The 22,535-nt window shown below is 39.5% G+C and overlaps 1 protein-coding gene across 5 annotated transcripts in view; it reads right to left on the bottom strand.

Moving 5' to 3' along the window:
- Nucleotides 1-621: 621 nt before the first annotated feature.
- The window catches only part of STIM2 (stromal interaction molecule 2), a 276,251-nt gene continuing 254,337 nt past the window's right edge, over nt 622-22,535 (bottom strand). For all 5 annotated transcript variants that reach the window (XM_033947951.1, XM_033947961.1, XM_033947944.1 and 2 more), the window contains 2 exons: nt 21,313-21,511; nt 622-1,992 (listed from right to left, as the gene is read on the bottom strand). In XM_033947951.1, coding sequence (XP_033803842.1) covers nt 1,524-1,992; nt 21,313-21,511 — 668 coding nt within the window. In that variant the 3' untranslated portion in view covers nt 622-1,523. The remainder of the gene's footprint in view (nt 1,993-21,312; nt 21,512-22,535) is intronic.

Consider the following 22,535-nt stretch of genomic DNA (forward strand, 5'->3'; position numbering starts at 1 on the left):
TCCCTTCTCTGCTTTCCTTTCTTCTTCCTGTCTTGTACTGTACTATTCCCAGAATCTTCTTTCTTTCAGAATCTTCTTTCAGAAATTACTCCAGATCATACTTCTTTAACTTGCCTATCATTAATTTTTACTCCGATTATGCTCATCCCTTTAGTGCACAAAAATCATATTTAAAGCAAAATTCTTAACCCTACATCATATTCCACTCTCATTTTGTTAAATTTCTATTTAGATTACTGAAGTGCTACACCATCAAATATATGAACAATACTTTATAAAAACACAATTGAAATTATGAAAGAATGAAAACAAAGGAGGACATCAAGCTAGGGAACATACCACCAGACTGCCTGGATAATATACACTGTGAACAAGATACACAATTTGTTTTTAACTGATAAAAACAAACAATAGGGATAATTTTCTGCAAGTGGGTCTGAAAAACGTACACATTTATTAGGGGAACCATTTAAATAGCATCTAAAAGATGTGCCAATTCATCTTCCTAAATAAAACCAGCAAAATAATCTAACAAAGTCTTCCGGGAGAAAAACCATGTGGCATATGAACCTGAAGGGAAACATTTGCAAGTAACTGAAATCAGAGCATTCCAAGACAAAATAATGCCTCCGGATTTATTATTATATTGACAGTACAAAGTAAAGTTTCACAAACCAAACATCCTTTTGCATTTTTATTTAAAGTCTGTAAACAAGGACCTGTATTTATACCCATTTTAAGCATGTGAATGTTTTAAATCTTTCCATCAAGTTTCACTTGCCACTTGCATAAGGAATCAAGAGCTTCCTCTCTTGTTCGGTTATCTCTAAAGTTATCATACAGCCTGCAATGCAGTAAAATCACAGTGAAAGCTCTGAAAAAAAAATATTTATAGCTGAACTTGAACCTTAATAATAATAGTAACTTAATAAATGCATTTAAAGAAGCTTCCCATAATAAAAGCACGTTTCCATTTCTAGAAATCAAGTCAATTAGAAATTCTAAGTGCTATGTAAAAATCCAATAGATCTAAAAGTGAAAACAGATCCCCTTCTCTTCAGTCTTCTTATAAATTCTGAACAATTTCATTTTGCAGAGATATTTTTCCATTCTGGAAAATAGTGCAATTAGTTTTATTTATAATTAATTTTGTTCAGTACTGTATGCAAAATATGACAGCTCTATGGAAAGATAAGAAGATGCTCCAGTAAACAAACTGTTTCAAGCCCCAGTAGGCTTGCTTGTCCATTAAAGCTTGTAAGTCCAATGTGGCTTTAAAAAAATATGTTACTAAAAACTTAAAAGCAGAAAATAAATAGGCAAAAGTGACTGTAAACAGATATCAACTTTTTAATGATTCTTTTCAGTGATAAGCCAGCATGACCTTTGAAGTTTAAGAGTCTTTAAATAGTACATGGTTGAACTAATGAACATTCCACCATGGCAGCTCCAAAAGTTACATTCCTAACAATAAAAATAATCATGTCTAATGCTGCCACCGTTAATAGTTTGCTGGAGGTGATTTACTTAGATTTCTTCTTAAATAGGCTCTTTATTTTGGAAGGCCTTTTGTTTCTCTCCCCATCCTGAGGCAGGTCCTGGGGAATGCTCTTTAATGCTGAGCCCTCTTGAACAGGTATGATGTCATTAGTGGTTGAAGAAAACGAAGGGGGGTGGGATTTGGGGATTGGCATTCCACTAGAAAGCTGGTTCATGCTGCACGATTTCTCCAGTATGCCATTATATACCTTGCTAGTGGAGCTGAATACCATACTTTGACTCTCAGTCAGACCAAAAGCCTCAGAAGATGTTCTTGAAGTATCTGCAATTGATACTTCTCCTGTGAATGATTCCTCATAGGAGAGTTCCTCCCTTGATGTCTTTCGAGAAGGCATAGCAGTCTGGTGTAACTCAAGATTTAAAGGAGGAGACTGCCTTCTTCCAACTGAAGAATTGAAAGAATCACTTTCTGAATTGACCTCCTGAACTTCCCTACACAAAAGAAAAACAGAGAAAGATGAACCGGATTTTTAGTTTTTCAAAATTCACCCAATTTACAGTTGAATATTGAGCTGAACTTAACATGGTAATTAGTACTGCTCAATTAATCAATCTTCTTTATTGAAAACCACTGAAAGTCATTCCTGTTTTTCTATAAAAGTATTACAAAATTCCAATCAGTGAAGTATGTGGGTTTGAACACTTTTGTTTTTTGTCCACTGGGGGGGGGGAAGGAAGAAGGAATTATCAACATGTGGTAGAAGGCGTGCTTTTACAGCAAAATTGAATTACCATGGGATTCAAGAAGAGCAACCAAAACAATAAAGGGATGAATGCTTTTGTATGAGGAAAGGCTAAAGAGGTTAGGGCTCCTCAGTTTGTAAAAGAGATGGCTGAGGGAAGATATGATTAAGGTCTACAAAATCCTGAGTGCTGTAAAACAGGTAAAATTAAAACTATATTTTACTCTTTCAAAAATTACAAAGACTAGGGGACACTTGAAGTTATGCGGAAATACCCTTAAACAAACAGGAGGAAATTTTTTTCACACAAAGAATAGATAGAATTGTGTCAGACTAATGGTCCATCTAGCCCAATATCCAGTTTCCACAGTGGCCAATCCAGTTTACAAGTACCTGGCAAAAACCCAAATAGAAGCACTATTCTATGCTCTTGATCCCAGGACATACATTGGCCTCCCCCATGTCTGACTCTCCTAAAGCAAAAAAGTACTGTGGAAAGGATTTTCCTGATACAGTCATTTATTCAATAAGTAAAACGATGCAATAGCGCAATAAGTAAAACAATGCAACAGTGCAATAGTTCAGTTTACAGAATCCACAGGTGCATAGGGAGGTGCGGAACAATGTCCAGTCTGGTGCTGTCTTTATAATATCGTGAGCTCTGATAGGGGCCATGTTTGTCTATAAGTCTACATTTTTAAGTGTCACTGCATGTCTGCGGCTTCCTTCTTCTCTTTCATATATTTTTAAATGACTTTTCTCTTTCTTCTGTTTTCAAACAGTCATTGCTGAATAGGGGACTTAAACACTAAAATACATATTTTTTCAGATTTTGATTTCTGGTCTATTTTTGTCCAATTGCTGGATCTAAATGACTGTACAAATATTTCTTGGCTGCATGTATTGAAATGCATTTTTTAAAAGACAGTCATTCTTTATTATTCCCCCATCATGGCTATGGATGCTATTAACAAAATATTCCCGATGTCCCTCCCCCCCAATGCTGTCTCAACATACCTCCCTTCTCTACTGGGTATTCAATAAAACCCAAACCCCTCCTCCTCCATTCTTCTCCTCTCGTTCTTTCCAAGTACCTCATAAATAAAATCAAACAGGGTGGACTGTGTTCCCACCTCCTGATCTGTCTTCCAATCTCTAAAACAGAGGTGTACAAACCTGTGGCCCTACCAATCAAGTTTCGCCCTACTCATGCAGATCACACCGCAACATCTCCATTCTTATTTCTGTTCTCTCCTCTTCTCCACCTTACTCATGTGCCATGTGGAATGCCTGCTCTATCTCCAACAAACTCTTGTATGTCCACAATCTCTTTATCTCTCATTCTTTCCATCTGCTTGCACTAACTGAGACCTGGCTCTGCCGGCTCTGCCCTGAAGATTGTTTCAGTTGCTGCCTTATGTCATGGAGGTTACCTTTTCTCCCATATGCCTCACCCAGTTGGTTAGAGAGTTGGGTTGGGCTGTTAATCTCACTCTCCTCTAGATTTCCACCTCTTCTCCTTCCTCAAGTGTCACTGCTTCTCCGCCTCTGAAGTCCACTCCATCCATCTATTCGCTCATCTACCTCTCTGAATAGTGGTCACTTATCGACCCTCTGACAAATCCCTGTCTTCCTTTCTCACTAACCTTGACTATTGGCTCTCCATCTTTCTTGAACCTTTATCTCCTTCACTCATCCCTTGGTTATTTTAACATTAATGCTAATGACACCTCTGAATCCTATAACTCAAAGTTTCTTGTTCTAATATCCTCATTCAATCTTCAGCTGTTCTCCAGTACCCCTATGCACCAGAATGGCCACTGTCTTTATCTTGTCCTCTTCAACGGCTCAATTGCCAACTTCTCCACCTACTACTACTATTTAGAAACAAAGAAACATGATAATAATAATAATAATAACTTTATTCTTCTATACCGCCATAGTCAGATGACCTCTAGGCGGTTCATATCGAAGAGGGTCCATCGTGGGGTCCAAAATGGAAATCTGTGTTGGTTAAGGGTGAAGTATAGTTGCTCTTAGGTCAGTAATTTTATTTTTAAAGAAATTGGCAGATAAAGGCCAAATGGCCCATCAAGTCTGCTCATCCACAGTAACCATTATCTCTTTCTCTCTAAGAAATCCCACGTGCCTATCCCACACCTTCTTAAATTCAGACACAGTCTCTGTCTCCACCACTTCTTCCAGGAAACTGTTCCACACATCTACCACCCTTTCTGTAAAAAAGTATTTCCTTAGATTACTCTGGAGCCTTTCACCTCTTAACTTCACCCTATGCCCTCTCATTCCAGTACTTCCTTTCAACTGAAAGACACTCATGCGCATTTATACCACATAGGTATTTCAACGTCTCTATCATATCTCCCCTCTCCCGCCTTTCCTCTAAAGTAAACCTATTGAGATCTTTAAGTCTGTCCCCATACGCCTTATGATGAAGACCACACACCATTTCATTTTGTCTTCCTCTGGACCAACTCCATCCTTTTTATATATTTTTGAAGATGCGGTCTCCACAATATAAAAAATGAGGTTTCACCAGAGTCTTATACAGGGGCATCAATACCTCCTTTTTCCTACTAGCCAAACCACTTCCTATGCACCCTAGCATCTTTCTAGTTTTCGCCGTCACCTTTTCAACCTGTTTGGCCACTTTCAGATCATCATGTACAATCATACCCAAGTCCCGCTCTTCTGTCATGCACATAAGTTCTTCACCCCTAACCTGTACCGTTCCTTCGTGTTTTTGCAGCCCAAATACATAACCTTGCATTTCTTAGCATTAAATTTTATCTTCCAGATTTCAGACCAATCTTCAAGCTTCGATACACCATCCGGGGTGTCTACTCTATTGCATATTTTGGCATCATCCACAAAGAGGCAAATCCTACCTGACAGCAATATCACTTATAAAAATGTTAAAAAAAGAACAGGATGCAGGCGTTGTTTATTCGTAAATGCAGTAACATATACAACCTTATAGCCAACCAAGGGACCCGACACTTGCTTGACCCCATTTGATCGTGATTGGCGTGTGTTTGTTATCTTTTACGCAGTTTGCTTTATACCTTAACCACCATGGACCCCTGAGGAAGGCGTGTCATCCGAAACACGGACCGTGTCGGGTCCCTTGGTTGGCTATAAGGTTGTATATGTTACTGCATTTACGAATAAACAACGCCTGCATCTTGTACATTGTCTGCAGTCTGTTTGTTGTTTTCTGGTTGCTGTTGTTTACTGCAGACTACGTTGGATTTTCTTTCTCCCTTTTGTGCAAAAAAACAGAACAGGCCCAAGAACAGAACCTTGAACCATATCACAGGTAACATCCCTTTCCTCAGAGCAATCTCCATTGACCACTACCCTCTTTTGCCTTCCACTCAACCAGTTCTTGACCCAGCCCGCAACTTTGGGACTCATCCTGGGGGCACTCAGTTTATTTATTAAATGTCTGTGTGATACACTGTCAAAGGTTTTGCTAAAATCTAAATACACCACATCTAGTGCATTCCCTCTACCTAATTCTCCGGTCATCCAGTCAAAGAAATTGATCAGATCTGTCTCACCAGACCTACCTCTAGTGAATTCATGCTGCCTCTGGTCCTGTAATCCACAGGATTCCAGAAATATCACCATTCTCTCAAATAGAAGCATTTCCATTAATTTGCTTACTGCAGAAGTAAGACTTACTGGCCTGTAATTCCCTACTTCTTCTTTACTTCCACTTTTGTGTAGAGGGACCACATCGGCCCTTCTCCAGTCCTCCGGTACATTCCCAACTCTAGAAAAGCATTTAAAAGGTCAGTCAGTGGAGCCACCAGAACTTCCCTAAGTTCCTTCAGCACCCTTGGATGTACACCATCCAAACCCATTGCTTTATCTACCTTTTTATTAGCTAGTTCCTCACGAACACAACCCTATTCACATTTGTCTTCTGTGGTCCCGCTCCCGGATCTTTAGCCGTGAACACAGAACAGAAATATTTGTAAGCAATTCAGCCTTTTCTTTATCAGCTTCTACATATTCCTCCCCTTCACTTTTGAGTCTCACAATGCCACTTTTGTACTTCTTCCTATCACTGATATATCTAAAAAATGTTTTGTCTCCCCATTTTACCAAGTCAGCTATTTTTCTTCCATTTGTATCTTTGCATTCCTGACTTCTCAACCAGCCTCTCTTACCTTTTCCAGATATTTTTCCTGTTTTCCTCTTTCTGTGATGTTTTGTAGTTTATGAAAGCTATCTTTATTCCTTACCTTCTCAGCTACTACTTTTGAGAACCAAAGCGGCCTTCTTTCCTCACAAAAAGATGTTGCCCTTACAATAACTCCTTTCCATTTTCCCACTGCATTTCTACTCCTTCTAGACGTTCCCAAATAGATAATTCCTTGATGTAATCCCCCATCCAAAAAAGTTAGTTTTTTTTAAAGTCTAGAACCTTTACTTTTGAATGAACCTTCTCTATACCCGTCTTAATATTAAACCGTACCATGCAATGATCACTGGATGCCAGATGATCACCCACTGTAACATCAGAAACACTTTCCCTGTTTGTAAGCACTAAGTCCATGTTGGCTAGTTATCAGAAGTTATTTTCTTTCAAAATGTTCATCGATGTTTTCTTTTATCAGTGCTTCCGCCATTTTCCCCGGAACCGAGGTTGGACTCACCGGTCTGTAGTTTCCCGGGTCACCTCTTGATCCCTTTTTAAAGATGGGCGTAACATTGACTATCTTCCAATCCTCCGGGATCACACCTGTTCTCAGGGATAGGTTGCAGATTTGCTGCAGTAGTTCCGCTATCTCCTCCTTTAATTCCTTCAGAACACTTGGATGGATTCCGTTCGGACCCAGGGTTTTGTCAGTTTTTAACTTTTCTATCTGCCTGCGCACATCTTCAAGGCTCACTTCCATGGATGTTAATTTTTCTGCTTGATTTCCATTAAAGAATTGCTCAGGTACGGTTGGTTGTGTCTTCGTTTGTAAATACGGACGAAAAGAACATGTTAAGTCTTTCCGCGACCTCTTTCTCCTCCTTCACCACTCCCTTCCTGTCACTCTTCATTAGATTAGCCAGCCTACCGTCGAAGATGCTTCTTCCCTTCTTTAATAAATTACATTACATTACATTAGGGATTTCTATTCCGCCATTACCTTGCAGTTCAAGGCAGATTACAAATGGTTTGTCCGGATACCATCCCTGCTCAGCAGCCCTTGGAAAATCATCCCATGGTCCAGGAAGCCAAAACACTCAACACTACCATCCATGTAGCCTCGCATTCATCTCCAGGATGCTTGCTCCTCTGAACTGGCCCTTACCCTCGACAGAGAGGATGGACAATAATACCACCTGTGTACTTGACTGCTTTACCTTCTCTCCCAGAGTCACAAAGCCACTTTTGATACGTTCGCAGGGGTACCTGGCCATATCATTAGTGCCAATGTGGATGAGCAACATCGGATAATAGTCATCAGGCTTGATGTGTCTTTGCAATCTCTCTGTAACATCTTAGATTTTAGCACCAGGTAGACAGCATACCTCCTGGGACATTTGTGCTAATGTGGATGAGCAGTATCTGATAATAGTCATCGGACTTGATGAGTCTTTGCAATCTCTCTGTAACATCTTGGATTTTGGCATCAGGTAGACAGCATACCTCCCAGGACATCATGTCTGGTCTGCAGATGGATGCTTTTGAACCACTCAGAAGGGAATCATCAACCACCACTACCTTATGCCTCCTAGTGGTCATGGATCCAGCAATTTTAGGGATTTCAAATTTTGGTCCTTCCTCTCCCTGGGATGCTCTCATCTCCTCGACTTCCAGGGCAGCGTACTGGTTCTTCAGTTCAAGGGCGGGTGGAGTCACAGTACCAATCTTGCAGGGTTCCATAACCTGAGTCCAGCTGTCTTCTGTCAACACAGCTTCTTCTTCCCCACTGCTGGAAATCTCTGACGCCTCATGAACCATTTAATCGATGTACCTCTCATTCTCACTGATGCTTCACAGTATTGCCACCTCCTCTCTCAGTTCCTTTACTTCCTTCATGAGGGATTCAAGCTGAAGAACAGAGACAAAAGCTGTAACCTGAGCAGCAGCTTTGGTGACACGATGTTTCCCAGCCATAATATGCTGCAGAAGTACTTACACCTGGAAGAAAAAAGAAAAATTCTACCAAAGCAAAGCTCTGTTCCTGGTTGGCTTATATAGCACTGAAAGGTGTAGGCAGCACTGTACTTTTTGACGTTTAATAGACAGTTCCTGCTCAGAAAAACTTACAAGCTAACTTAGACAGACAGATATGAAATATAGAATTGGGGTTGCAGAACCCATGGTGAGAGGAGCTAGTAGTTGAAAGCAGTCTTGAAGAGTTGAGCTTTTAACTTGGACTTGAGCACTGTTAGAGATGGAATCTCGTTGTAGGGATTCGGGCAGTTTGTTCTAGGCATAGGGTACAGCAAGATAGACGTCTTGAGTCAGAGTCTGGAGTTGGCAGAGAAGGGGAAGACAGGAGGGACCCACCAGCTGAGTGGAGTTCACGGGGGGAGGGGAGGACACAGGGGGAGTTAAGTGGAGAGATAGTGAGGGGCAGCTGAGTGAATGCATCTGTATATCAGCAAGAGGAGTTTGAACTGTATTCAGAAACAGATGGGAAACGAATGAAGTGTTTTAGGAGAGGGGTAACATGAATATAGCGGCTCTCAAGGTGTATGACTCATGTAGCTAAATTCTGGATGAATTGAAGGGGAGAAAGATGGCTGCGCGAAAAACCTGAGAATAACAGGTTCCAGTTATCTAAGCACAAAGTGATGAGGGCATGGATAAGGGTTTTGGTAGTGTGCTTGGAGAGGAAGGGTCGGATTTTGGTAATATTATAGAGGAAGAAGCAGCAGGTTTTAGCAATATTTGCTAAAAGAGAAGTCCATAGGCCATCTGTTTTGCTAATTGGGATCTAGCTAGGTACTTGGGACATGGGTTGGCCACTCTTGGAAACAGGATACTGGGTTTGATGAACTTTTGGTCTGTCCCAGTATGGCAATTCTTATGTTCTTATGATATGTTGTATCTGGACAGAGAAGGAGATGAGTCAAAGATGACCCAAGATTGTGAGCAGACAACAGGGAGGATGAGAGTGTTGTCCACAGAGACAGAGAATGGGGGAAGTAGTGAGTGGGTTTAGGCAGGAAGATGGGCAGCTCCGTTTTAGCCATATGCAGTTTTAGATGATGGTGTGACATCCAGGTGGCAATGTTGGGCATGCAGGCAGGCTGAGATTAAGGTTTGGGAGTTGCCAGCATAGAGGTGATACTGGAAGCTATGGGAGGAGATCAGCACTCTAAGTGAGCAAGTGTAAATTGAGAAAAGGAGTGGTTCTGGGACAGTCTTCAGGTGCACTAACTGATAGCAGGATGGCTATGGAAGAGGAACCACTGTTGTATACACTGAAGGTGTGATGGGAAAGACAGGAAGAAAATCAGGAGAGAGTAGAACCCTGGAATCCCATCGAGGACAGTGTATCAAGGACTGGGCGGTGATCAACAGTATCAAAGGCAGCAGAAAGATGAGGATAGAGTAGAGGCCTTTGGATAGGGCCAAGAACAGGTCATAGGAAACTTCAGTAAGGGCAGTTTCCATGGAAGAGGATCAAGAATTGCTTGGGATGAGAGGAAGTCCAGGCAGCGGCAGTGAACAGCATACTCAAGTACCTTGGATAATAAGGGGTGAAGGAAGATGGGGGCGATAGTTGGAGAAGCATGTGGGGTCCACTAAGGTTTTTTTTGAGGAGGGGTGCGACAACGGCATGTTTGAAGGCATCAGGGATGGCTACAGTGGAGAGTGGCAGGTTGAGGATGTGACAGATAGGAGGGATGACAATGGACGAGAGAGCACTGAAAAGGTGAGTGGAAATCAAATCAGAGCAGCAGGTAGAGGGTTTGGAGGATGAGAGAAGATGTGTGATTTCCTCCTTGGTGATATTGGAGGAGGAGGAGAGGGTGGCAGGTGTTGAGGGGAGATTAGCAGAAGGGAAAGGTGGAAGGAGGGGGGAGGAAGCCTGGTTGGGAGGTCAAGGTGGATCTTCTGGATCTTATTGTAGAATAATTCTTCCCCTCTCTGACCATCAGCCCATAAGCTTCACAACTCATTACTCCCCCCCCCCCCCCCCGACACAACCAATCCTTACCAATACATTCAGGAATCTTCAAGCTACTCATCTGTGCAGTCTCTCCACCACTGTCTCCCCTCCTCTCAAACACTAAGCTAAGAAAACCTGTCAATAAGGCAGGCTCTGCTATAATACTATTCTCTCCTCTTAATACCCTTGCTACTCCCGTTTCATGTTCTGTAAGGCATGCCAAACGCCAGCCCTGGCTGACCTCTAAGATCTGCTACTTACATTCCTGTGCCTGATTTGTGGAATGTTACTGGCTGAAATCCCACAATCACATGACTTCATGCATTTCAAATTCCTGCTGACCTCTTTCCAATCTGCCCTTTCACTAGCGAAATAAGATTACTACACCCATTTGACTAATTCTCTTGGATCCAACTCTCGCCATCTCTTTGCCAAACTCAACTCTCTACTCAAAGTGCCCCTACCTCTGATTCTTCCTTTGCTTTCTCCCCGAATATGGTTGAGTACTTCTATGACAAAATTCACAAGATTAACCTTGAATACTCAACCAAATCACATCCACCTCTCCCTCCTCGGATCTATTCTGCCGATCCTTTGTCAACCCCTCTGCTTTTTCTTCCTTCACTGAAATCACTTAAGAGGAAACGGCACATTTTCTTTCCTACTCCAAACTCACTACCTGTTCCTCTGATCACACCCCATCCGTCTATTGATCATCATCTCTTCCTACTGTCATCCCTTCAATCTGCCATATCCTCAACCTATCACTCTCCACTGCGAATGTACCTGGCACCTTCAAACATGCCTTAGCTAAGCCACTTCTCAAAAAACCCTCGCTGGACCCTACCTGCCCCTCCAACTAGTGCCCTGTCTCCCTCCTCCCCTTCTTATCCAAGCTAAACGTGCTGTTCACCACCATTGTCTTGACTTTCTTTCATCTTGAGTTATCCTCGAACCAATTCAATAGGGCTTTCGCCCTCTTCATTCTACAGAAACTGCCCTTGCTAGAGTCTCCAATGACCTGTTCCTGGCCAAATCCAAATGCCTCTACTCCATCCTCACCCTCCTTGATCTATCTACAGCTTTTGACACTGTATATTATCGATATGCTGTCCTTGCTTGGGTTTCAGGACTCTTATCTCATTGTTTTCTTCTCTTTCCCATTGCACTTTTAGTGTAAACTCTGGAGGATCAGTATACCTCAGGACTTCTTTTCTCCATCTATACTTCTTCCTTTGGTGCACTAATTTCTTCCCAAAGCCTCCAATATCACCTTTATGTTGACAACTCACAAAACCACTTCTCTGCACCTGAAATTTCTACAAAAATATAGGCCCGAGTCTCAGCCTGCCTGTCTGACATTGCAACCTGTATGTCTTGCTGCCATCTAAAATTAAAACATGGTCAAAATTAAACTCCTTTTCTTTCCTCCTAAATTTGTCTTTCTTCTTCCTCTGTTCTCTATTTCAGCAGATAACGCTCTCATCCTCCTTGTCTCATCAGCTTGCAACATCGGGTTATCTTTGAATTATCTCTTTCTTTCTCTTCACATATCCAACAGACTGCCAAAACTTTCATTTCTTTCTCTACGTTGTCACTAAAATCTGGCATTTCCTTTCTGAGCACACTGCCGAGACTCATCCATGCTCTCGCCTGGACTACTGCAACTTGCTTCTTGCAGGTCTTCCACTAAGCCATCTCTCTCCCTTTCAATTTGTTCAGAATTCTGCTGCACGTCTCATATTCCGTCACTGTCGTTATGCTCATATTACCCTTCTCCTCAAGACACTTCACTGGCTCCCTATCCATTACCGCATACAGTGTATTCACTCTGCAGCGCCTCAGCATCTATCCTCTCTTATCTCTCCCTATATTCTGCCCTGGGAACTCAATTCATTGGGTCTCTCGTCTGTACCCTTCTCCTCTACTGCCAACTCTATCCCTAATTTGCCTGACTTGGTATGTCAGGCTCCGTCTTTAGCGGTATTCAAATCCATGCTGAAAGCCCACTTTTTTGAAGATGCATTTAAGTTCTAACCCAACCCACTTGTACAGCAGCCATATCTGTTTGCCATTCCCTCTATGGTACCCTACCATATCCACCTCATCATTATCTTTGTAATTCCCTACCAGAATTCCGGAACTTGGGTGAAGCAAGATGGCAGTGTGATTACTGATCTCCTCTCTTGGCACTCCATTGCTTTATTGATCAATGTGGAAATACAGCTTTTCCTCTCTGAAGGAAGATATTTTTTTTATAATGGCTTCAGGAAAACAAACAAGATTGGAGGAAGCTTTTACTACTAAAGGATCAAGTAAACATTTGAAGGCTGATCTCATTCCTCCTTCATAAGTGCCTTTACCCAAAAACTTCAGAGAGTTATTAGAACAAATGATGGAGAGCTTGAATAGTGTACAAGTGTTACTTCAAGATAATTCAGCTAAGCTGGCATCACTGCAAGAAGAAATGGGAAACTTAACCAAGCAAGTACAGATTTCAAATGCCAGGTTGGAAAGCTGTGAGCATCAGATAGAGACTTGTGAGATCAAATTGCTCCAGTCTCAGTCTGACCACAAGGCTTGAGGAAGGATCTGGAAGATTTGAGCAACAGGGAACGAAGAAATAATGTACGAGTGATTGGGATCCCGGAGAATGCAGAAGGTTCAGATCTTAATAAAGTTTTTAGAGAACTTAATACTGAAAACCCTCTCATTAAAATTTCCACAGCCGTTAGAATTCAAAAGAGCTCACAGAATCCTAGTAAGGAGGAATAACAGCTTTAAAGGTCCCAGACCGGTAATTTTAAAGTTGCTACATTTTTCACAGTTAATGGAAATGCTGGATGGCAAAAGAAAATCGAAATATTAAGTGGCAGGATTCAAGGATTCTTTTCCTACCTGATTTTGACCCTGCAACGGCGAGTGTAAGTAAGTAGTTTTTAATGCTCCGCCCACAACTCCGGCAGATAGAAGCAAAGTATGGGCTCTTTTATCCAGCAGTGATGAGAGTCACTCACCTTAATAAGACTGTTAATTATGAGGAACCAGGGAAATTACAGGAATACATTGATCAATGTACAAGAGAGATGTCATAAATGTATGTGACTGAACATTATTTGGTCTTGTTGTTGGTCTGGTGAGGAGTAACTTACGAGTGAGAGGGTAATAGCCTTTATTTTTCTGTGATTTTACAGTTCATATGATTATACAAGTTAAAGATATATCAAAAGTTATGGATGATCTGGCCTTCTCTGTATCTTTGAATGCAGAGGAGGCCTTTGATCGTGTAGAACGGACCTTTATGTATCAAGCGGTGGATTGGTTTGGTATTGGTACTGGATTTATTCAAATGATTCAAACCTTGTATAGCTCCCCCTCTGCCAGATTGTATATTAATAATACTTTTTCAGAGCGTTTTTGTTTGGGGAGGGGAGTTAGGCAAGGATGTCCGTTATCTCCTCTGCGTTTGATATTGTTTTGGAACCCTTGTTATTGGCTATTCAACAGGCAGAGGAGATTCAGGGTATTCCTTATGCAGGTTGGGCATATAAAGTTTCTGCTTATGCAGATGATATTTTGATTCATTTGAGGAATCCGGAAGCAACCATTTCACATTTACTTGAGCTGATTGAAAGATTTGGGAAATTTTCAGGATATAAGATAAATTGGAGCAAATCAGAAGTCCTTCCTCTAAACGTTCACTGTTTCAAGGGATTATTTGATAAATTCTCTTTCTTGTGGAAGGAAGGAGGTATTACATATTTAGGTATTTAGATTTAGAAAACGTTGGAAGAAACGATGCAGGTAAATTAAAAATCCATATTGCTAAAGGTCTCAGAGATGTGTGAGCATTGGAATCCACTGCATTTGTCTTGGTGGGGGAGAGTTCAGACTGTAAAAATGATGATTCTGCCTATAGTTTGTTACCAAATGGGTATGATACCGGTTTACTTTCAGGGGTCTTTTTATAAAAAAATTGAATAGTATTCTTACTAAATTTATTTGGCTGGGTAAAAATGCTAGAATTGCTATGGTAACTTTACAAAAGCCGATTGCAGAGGGTGGGGTAAATTTTCCCAATTTTTATAGATACCATCAGGCCTATATTATGCACCAGGGAATGTATTGGATCCTCCCCGAGCTCATGGAGCATCTGCCAGACTGGCTATACCTGGAATGGAAAATTATGTCCCCAATGCGACTTTCTTATGTATTAAGTATCAGATTACCTAGCTATGCTAGGGACAACATAATTTTATTGGATACATGGAAAACAATTAAATTTATTGATAAACTAACAGATGTTCCTATATTGAAAACTACTTTACAGTCCTTATGGTTAAACTCTAAGATTCAAGTGGGCGGTGCTGGAATCTCATGGAAGAATTGGATGCAGGCAGGTATTCGGACATTGGATGATGTTATATCCAATGAGAATCTGCTGGAATTTTCACAGCTGCAACAATCATTTGGCATTTTAAAATCTCAATAGTATCTGAATGTGGTACTTCCAGAAGATACTATAGAAAGAGCTGTTGCCCGATTGTCATCATTAAAAAAGTACACTTATTTTTGGGAAATGCAATTTAAAATATTATTTAGGATGTATGTATCTCCATATAGAGCCTATTGTGCTAAGTTTAGATCATCATCAAAATGCAATAGATGTGATTGTCAAATTGCTGATTTGGGCCATATGTTATGGTCCTGTATAACGATCAAAATCTTTTGGAGACAAATTTTTGCCTTTATAGAGCCTCTTTGGACTGTGATTATACGACCATCTCCTCTTTTACTATTTGGTATTGCTCCTCCTTGCCATCCGAAGTCATCTGGACTACAAGCCTTTTTAAAATGGTCAATTTTATGTGCCCTTAAATGTATATTTCTTAAGTGGTTGGATAATGATGCTCCTACAATCTATATGTGGCGTATTCAGATGATACAACTGCTTACTTGGGAACGTAGAGACATATCTGACCTTTCAACTGTCCAAGGAGAACGTTTCACACTCATTTGGGAACGCTTTTGGAATACGATGACCTCTTCTGCAAGAAGTCGTGTTTTGAATTGTTGACTATGTCCTATTGATATGCAAATAATATTAATGTTTGAATGTCCTTTTGGAACTCCGACTCGTTCCTGGGGGGGGGAGGGGGAAGGTGGGAGGTTATTGGGGTTTGGTATAGGGATTGGGGTAGTTTGGATAAAATGTTGTTTGGAACATTGATATATGGTTAAATTCTGGTATTTGTCTTTTCTTATTCTTGTTCCAATAAAAATTATTATACAATAAAATCTCAATAGTATGGGTCAGGGGTGTCCAACCTGCAGCCCTGTGAAGTATTTTGTGCAGCCCCGGTCGAGGGCGATACAGTGTTTTCCTCTGCTACCCCTGGGTGTTTACCATCTTGCCGGCTCCCTCCTCTGTCTTGCTGCAGCGTCTGCGCGTTTGTGTGGCCCCAGAAACATTTTTTTCACCCAAAAGGTTGGACACCCCTGGTATAGGTGGTTGCAGTTGAAGTAGGCCATTCAGAGTGGGTTCCCTGAATGGAAAAATTTTAAAAATTATTATAGCCTGCAGATCCTTTGCTACCAGACAGATTTTTTAGTAGGACATCAGGCTGCCCAGTGGTATAAATTAATTTCTGAATTTTTGAATAAAAAACCTAAAAATAGTCTCAGAGATATTTGGAGCATCGAGATTAAACAGTATATTTCTGTTTCTCATTGGCCACAAATTTGGACTTGGAGGTTGCAAACATGGTTATTTTTATTACATAGGATTTTTTGGACCCCAGTTCGTTTGCAAAAATTAGATAGTTAGACACGCCCAATTATAAAAAGAGAACATCACACAAGAGGCTATATTAATCCAAAAGAATTCTGGTCACAATACGAATTGCAAACAGAGATAGATGAAGGAATTGATTTTTGGGATCACTGGACGACAACCAGCACATCCATTTTAGATAAAATTGCCCCTTTACGTAATAGCAAAAGCAATTCAAATAAATATAACAAATGGTTTGACATCAAACTTCTAAAAATAAAACAACTAGCTAGACGACTGGAAAGAACTTGGAAAAAAACAGGAGAACTAGCCGACCGTAACAACTGGAGAGCTAACATAAAAATCTACAAACAAATGTTAAAAGACAAACGTAAAGCATTCTACTCCACTAAAATCAACTCATCTTGTAATGGTTCACAAGGAATCAATACAAAAGAGCTATTCAACCTGATCACAAATTTATTTGACACCACTCGCTACACCTCACCCACACACAACATTAAACTACCCTCTGCAAATGACTTAGCTCTGTACTTCGGTTCTAAAATTAAGAACTTTAGAATCCATTGTTCAACAAACAACTCTTGTGATCATCAAATAGCGAACACCCAAGGAAATGATATACCGGCAGACATGATCTGGAGCTCCTTTCAGGATTTAGAGTGGAATGATTATATCAGATTATATAACAAATACTCTAGATCCTATTGCGTTCTGGACTCATGCCCCCCAGAAATTATGAAAGCAGCACCTTTAGAATTTAAATTATCACTGATGCAATACTTGGCTTACAACCTAAACAATGGAAAGTTCCTCTCTAATAATGGTTACATTATTATAACCCCAATTCTAAAAAATCGTAAAGTATCCTCAGCCCTAATATCCAACAATAGACCGGTAGCTTCCATTCCGTTTATTATAAAAATTATGGAGGGATTGGTTCACACCCAACTGATGGGTTATCTTGATCAATTCTCTCTCCTCCATGAAACTCAATCTGGTTTTAGGCCATTATTCAGTACGGAGACAGTAATTGCGGCTATCTTAGACAATTTGCACCTACTGTTTAGTAAAGGCCTTAATGCCCTGATAATGCAATTCGATATGAGTTCTGCCTTTGATCTAGTGGACCACATGAAACTGCTGCAATGCCTAGATGCCATTGGTATCCGGGATAAGGTGCTGAACTGGTTCCGTGGCTTCCTTAAATCCCGCACCTATCAGGTTCGTTTTAATTATGAGCTTTCCGACACCTGGAGCAATCCATCCGGTGTGCCCCAAGGCTCTCCACTATCCCCATTGCTCTTCAACGTCTACATGTCCTCACTGGGCACGAAGCTAACCCAGCTGGGGATAAAACTATTTAGTTATGCAGATGATTTTACGATTATCATCCCATTCACCAATTCTGTCTCCAAAACTATTCCCAAAGCTTCAGAAGCTATAAACATGATGGAACAATGGATGACAAACTTTAGGCTCAAACTTAATTCAGATAAAACGACTTTTTCCATTGCTTCACCACATCCACTTGACATTAAATCACCCCCCTGTATCAATAACCTTAGTTACCCTATCCAGCCCTCCATAAAGATACTAGGTGTAACTCTGGATCAATGCCTAACCATGAAAGACCAAGTAGATTCCTTAATCAGAAAGGGATTTTTCACTCTCTGGAAACTCAGATCCCTTAAAGCTTATTTTGTTACATCGGTTTTTAGAATCCTAGTCCAATCCCTCAAGCCTGCTTGACTACTTGCCTATTTGGCAATTTCCCAAAAAAATATGCGACGCCTACAACTGTTGCAGAATGCGGCAGTCAGACTAATCTTTGGACTAAAAAAATTTGACCACGTGACACCCTACTACCGGCAGCTACATTGGCTGCCGATGAAGGCACGCGTAAAGTTCAAATTTGCCTGTTTCTGCTTTAAAGCATTACACGGACTTGCCCCCAAATACATTACTGACCTTTTCTCCTTCTCAACCAAAAGACACAAGAGAAATTCACATTCCAACTTCGTTTCCCCCCCAGTGAGAGGTTGCAAACTGAAAAAACACCATGAATTTCTTCTCTCACACCAAGCAGCATCATGGGGTAAAGACCTAGAACAATTACTTTTGCCCTCTACTTATGAGGTATTTAGGAAACGTCTAAAAACACATCTGTTCCTAAAACATCTTGACAACTGATCCACTTATCTCTTTCCTCTCAATAGCGACCTACTGTCCTTTTGATCACTTTTCTCCTCAACAATGAATTTCCTGTCTAATTACTTCTCTTTCTTCTTCCCCTCTTGAAGTCAGTCAATTTGTACCTTTGCTTAATCTTTTGTAAACCGCATAGAACTTCACGTATTGCGGTATATAAGCTGTTATTATTATTTTTATTATAGTTCCAAATCTAATAGATGCTGGCACTGTCATGCTGATATAGGGACTTTAGATCATGTGTTAATTTTTGGCCACTGATATTTAGTTTCTGGAAGTCAATTTGGGGACAAATAAATATTGTTTTAGAATCAGATATTCCCTTAACATATGAAGCCATAATTTGTGGTACTATGTTACACGTCAAACCTCCCCTTGATAAATATAAAAGCTGTCTTTTCCTGGTTTTGACTGGAATAGCTGTTCAATTGATCACAAAAAATTGGAAAAGCCACGATAAATTAAACTACATATTTTGGTGGACAAATGTATGTAATACATACAAATATGAGAGAATGAATGCAGAATGTTTGGGGTCAAGTGTTTCATTTAACAAAGTATGGAGTCCATTGGTTTTATTTGTTGCTTTACATTAATGGTTTATGTATTTTTCTTTAAGTTTTTCCTTACACATCCGGGGTGGGGAAGGGAGAGGTGGTTGAGAAATTGATATTAATTCTTCATATCAATGTAATAAATGGGGTTGTCTTGTATTATTAATAATTGAAAGATGGGTGGGTAAAGTTATGGTTCTATATACTAATTGTATAAAATGGTGTAATCTCTAATATTTTTCTGTATTCAACCAAATGTACTACACTGTTGTAGTTTTTAAAATAATAAAATTTTTACAAAAAAAAATAAAATAAATTCCCTACCAGAGCAGTTTGTATAGATTCACCTTTTTTGTTCTGTTTGTCTGTCATAATTAGATTGTAAGCTCTTTCGAGCAGGGATTCTCTCTTGCATGTTTAATATACAGTGCTGCAAGCATCTGGTAGCGCTATAGAAATAATAAATAGTAGTAGTAGTAGTAGAATTTTATACAGCCTGCAAGATCACAGGAAGTACATACAGAAAGTATCATTAACTAGAGATTTGGCAATTTTAAATACTGACTTTTGCAAATATTTTTAGACCAGCCACTCTGGCAGTTTGTTTCCACCATTTATAGTTTAACATTTACTTATTTATCACAGGTGGTCTATGAAGCTCAGTACATATCTGGTTCTGATATTATGTAACAATGAGGCTCATCAGGGATAGTACTGACATTCATGAGGACCTATGTGTGTAAAAGTTGCTCAATTATACTTTAAAATTATACAAATTTGGGATTCATATTTGCAAGATTTGCTTCCTAAGGGTCGTAATGCGATTTTAAGTTGGATCTCTTAATTGGGCTTTTTATTAAGTTAAATGAAGAGAGTAACATTGGGTAGAGAGTACTATTGGAAGTGAAGGGGTGGGTGTGGAGAGGGATGGTTAAGGTTTAATTTCATATAGATAAGTGGGGGTTTAATGAAATTGGAATTTTTTTTTAATTTATTATGTATTTTTAATAATTGATGCATTATTGATGTCTTTTGATGCAGTATTTATTTGCAAGTTTTGTACCCTAAGGGCTGTAATGAGATTTTAAGTTAGATTTCTTTATTTATGAGAATATCATTGGGTAGAGAGTACTATTGGGTGGGAAGGTGTGGGTATAGAGAGGGAAGGTAAAGGTTTAAACTCATATAGACAAGTGGGGTTTATTGATATTGGAATTTGTCTTTTATTATGTTTATTAATAATTGATGCATATTGATGTGTTTTTTTTGATGCTGTATTATATTTGATGATAATTGTATCAATAAAAACTGTTTGAATCTAAAAATATACTTTCCTCTCTTCCAGGATTACTACAAAAGACCTAGCAGGACAATCACTCATCTCTCCTGCTCACTGGGCTTTCTTCATTGCTCTGACAACAATGGTAGTACTTGCATTAATTTTAAAAAATAATGTACATGTATATTTTTGCTTTTAGAACTGATGCAAAACCTAGGGGTAAATACTGCGTATGCATACTCATGAGTTTTATTCTGCCTTAATGTGAAATGTTTGAAAATTGCCCCTTTAGAGGATTGTGGGATGGATTTTCAGGATTTTCCTAAAGTAAGTCCTAAGGTGAGTTCATTATTACTATTATTTATTTAGCTAGTGGATGGTGATTTTTTAGGACTTTTTCATTTTCAAAATTACATTTGTAAACTACTTATTATACCCCATGTGTAACTGGTGGTATTATCAAGCCTCTGTAAATTAAAAATAAAATAAATTACACAAATGACTGGCCTAAGATATGTCTAGGTATTTTTAGCTGAAAATATGATTTTAACTTTTAAGTAGGATTTTGGAAACTACTAAATCATTTGCACCAAATTTAATATTGACCAAATACCAAATGAAATATTTTACTTCTCTAATTGATATTTGCTGTCCTAATAGCAAGGAATTATATTGGCTATAAAGTAAACCACCATATATTGTGTCAAAATAATGATCAATTCATAAAAGATGATCTAAAATTTTTTTGACAATTTCTATAAAGCCAGACATATTAATCTGTACACATAAACAACATTTCTATCTAGCTTGCAATTCTTCCAGTTTTATTTGGAATAGCCCTTTAACTATTCATTTTACAGTAACAAAGAGGGAAGGAAGTTATCAACGTGGGCTACTGTTTAGTTATTATAACACACGTCTTGCTATTTTAGCACAGGGTCTCATTGCATAAAATAAGACCCTGTGCTAAAATAGCACGACTTGTACTAAAATAAGCCATCTTAATGATAGCCCAGATTGATAACTTCCCTCCTAAATCTTTGTAGGCCTTCAAATATGAATTGAAACATTGAATTAATACCATTGTTTATCTGCACTGAAATAAATAGCTTCTTCTTCATCAGTGCGGCAGAGTGCTGGGCAGCTGGATACTGAAAGGATGTCAGGGTCTGGCGATGGCAAGATATGTTGAGGCTGTGAATGAGGTACTATAACACTACGTCGAGAACGACACAAGCTGCTGCTTCTTGTTAATGTTCCAGGTGTTTTTATGATGGACCCTGGAAAGACAGAGATAAAATACTATATCTTACATCCAAATAAACAAATCACATCAAAAATAGAGGTGGACTGAAACAACTGCATTTCCTGTTTGCAACTGGATAATCATCTTAGAAATCCTCTCTCAGGGGAGGTAGGTCCAATCTTTGACTGCAGCCGAGTCATGCAGGTTTTCAAGATAATTAGTGTGTGAATATATATTACATGTATTTGTATGCATTGCCTCTATAATAGGCAAATGGACCCCATGTATATTCATGGTAAATGTCCAGAAGAGTCAACTGGCTTGTGGAACTCGAGAATTGGAGTTGCTTAGCCCTATGGGGTTCATAGCAAATCACAAATTAAATATAGAAGTAGAAAACAGTGATCCTAGATCTCAAAATTTTGGTCCACATCTGAATAGCATTTCAATTATCAAACTAAGATGGAACATTTCATGAGGCAAGTACAAATTATGTTTTTGTTTCCAAAGACTCTTGGTGCAGTTTTCTGTATAACCAGATCAAAGGCACTGCAACTAGCTTTTTGAACATTTATGAATAGAAATAATATTTGGATCAAAGATATGATAAGTTTAGCTATGGGCTAAACAGCACCCAATTTGAAAACTGAACATGGCAGTCACCCCCCCTCCCTTTCACGGTAGCAATTTCAGCATATCACTTCCTATTTTAGTAGTAGCAGTAGCTCCAGCATAGCACCCACTTTTGATTTCCGCATCCTCTTCCCTCAGGAGGTGTAATAGCACAGGGGAAGGTCCTAGTATAGCTGTACTCCCATGTGCATTATGTCCTATGTGGCTGCACAGATCACTGTTCCAAAATGTTGTCTGACTATAACAAGTCACAATAGCATATTACAGTAAAACACTAAAAGCTACATTTACTAACATGCATGACCAGGCTCCATATGAGCCATATGAGACTAGTCATCTTTTGTAACATTTACTATCTATCCCACCACTGCCTAAAGCAGATCCAATCAAGCTGAGAGAGAGCCACCAAATGTTTTCCTATGCAA

This window comes from Geotrypetes seraphini, chromosome 1 (assembly GCF_902459505.1).
Source record: "Geotrypetes seraphini chromosome 1, aGeoSer1.1, whole genome shotgun sequence".
In the NCBI taxonomy this organism is placed as follows: domain Eukaryota; kingdom Metazoa; phylum Chordata; class Amphibia; order Gymnophiona; family Dermophiidae; genus Geotrypetes; species Geotrypetes seraphini.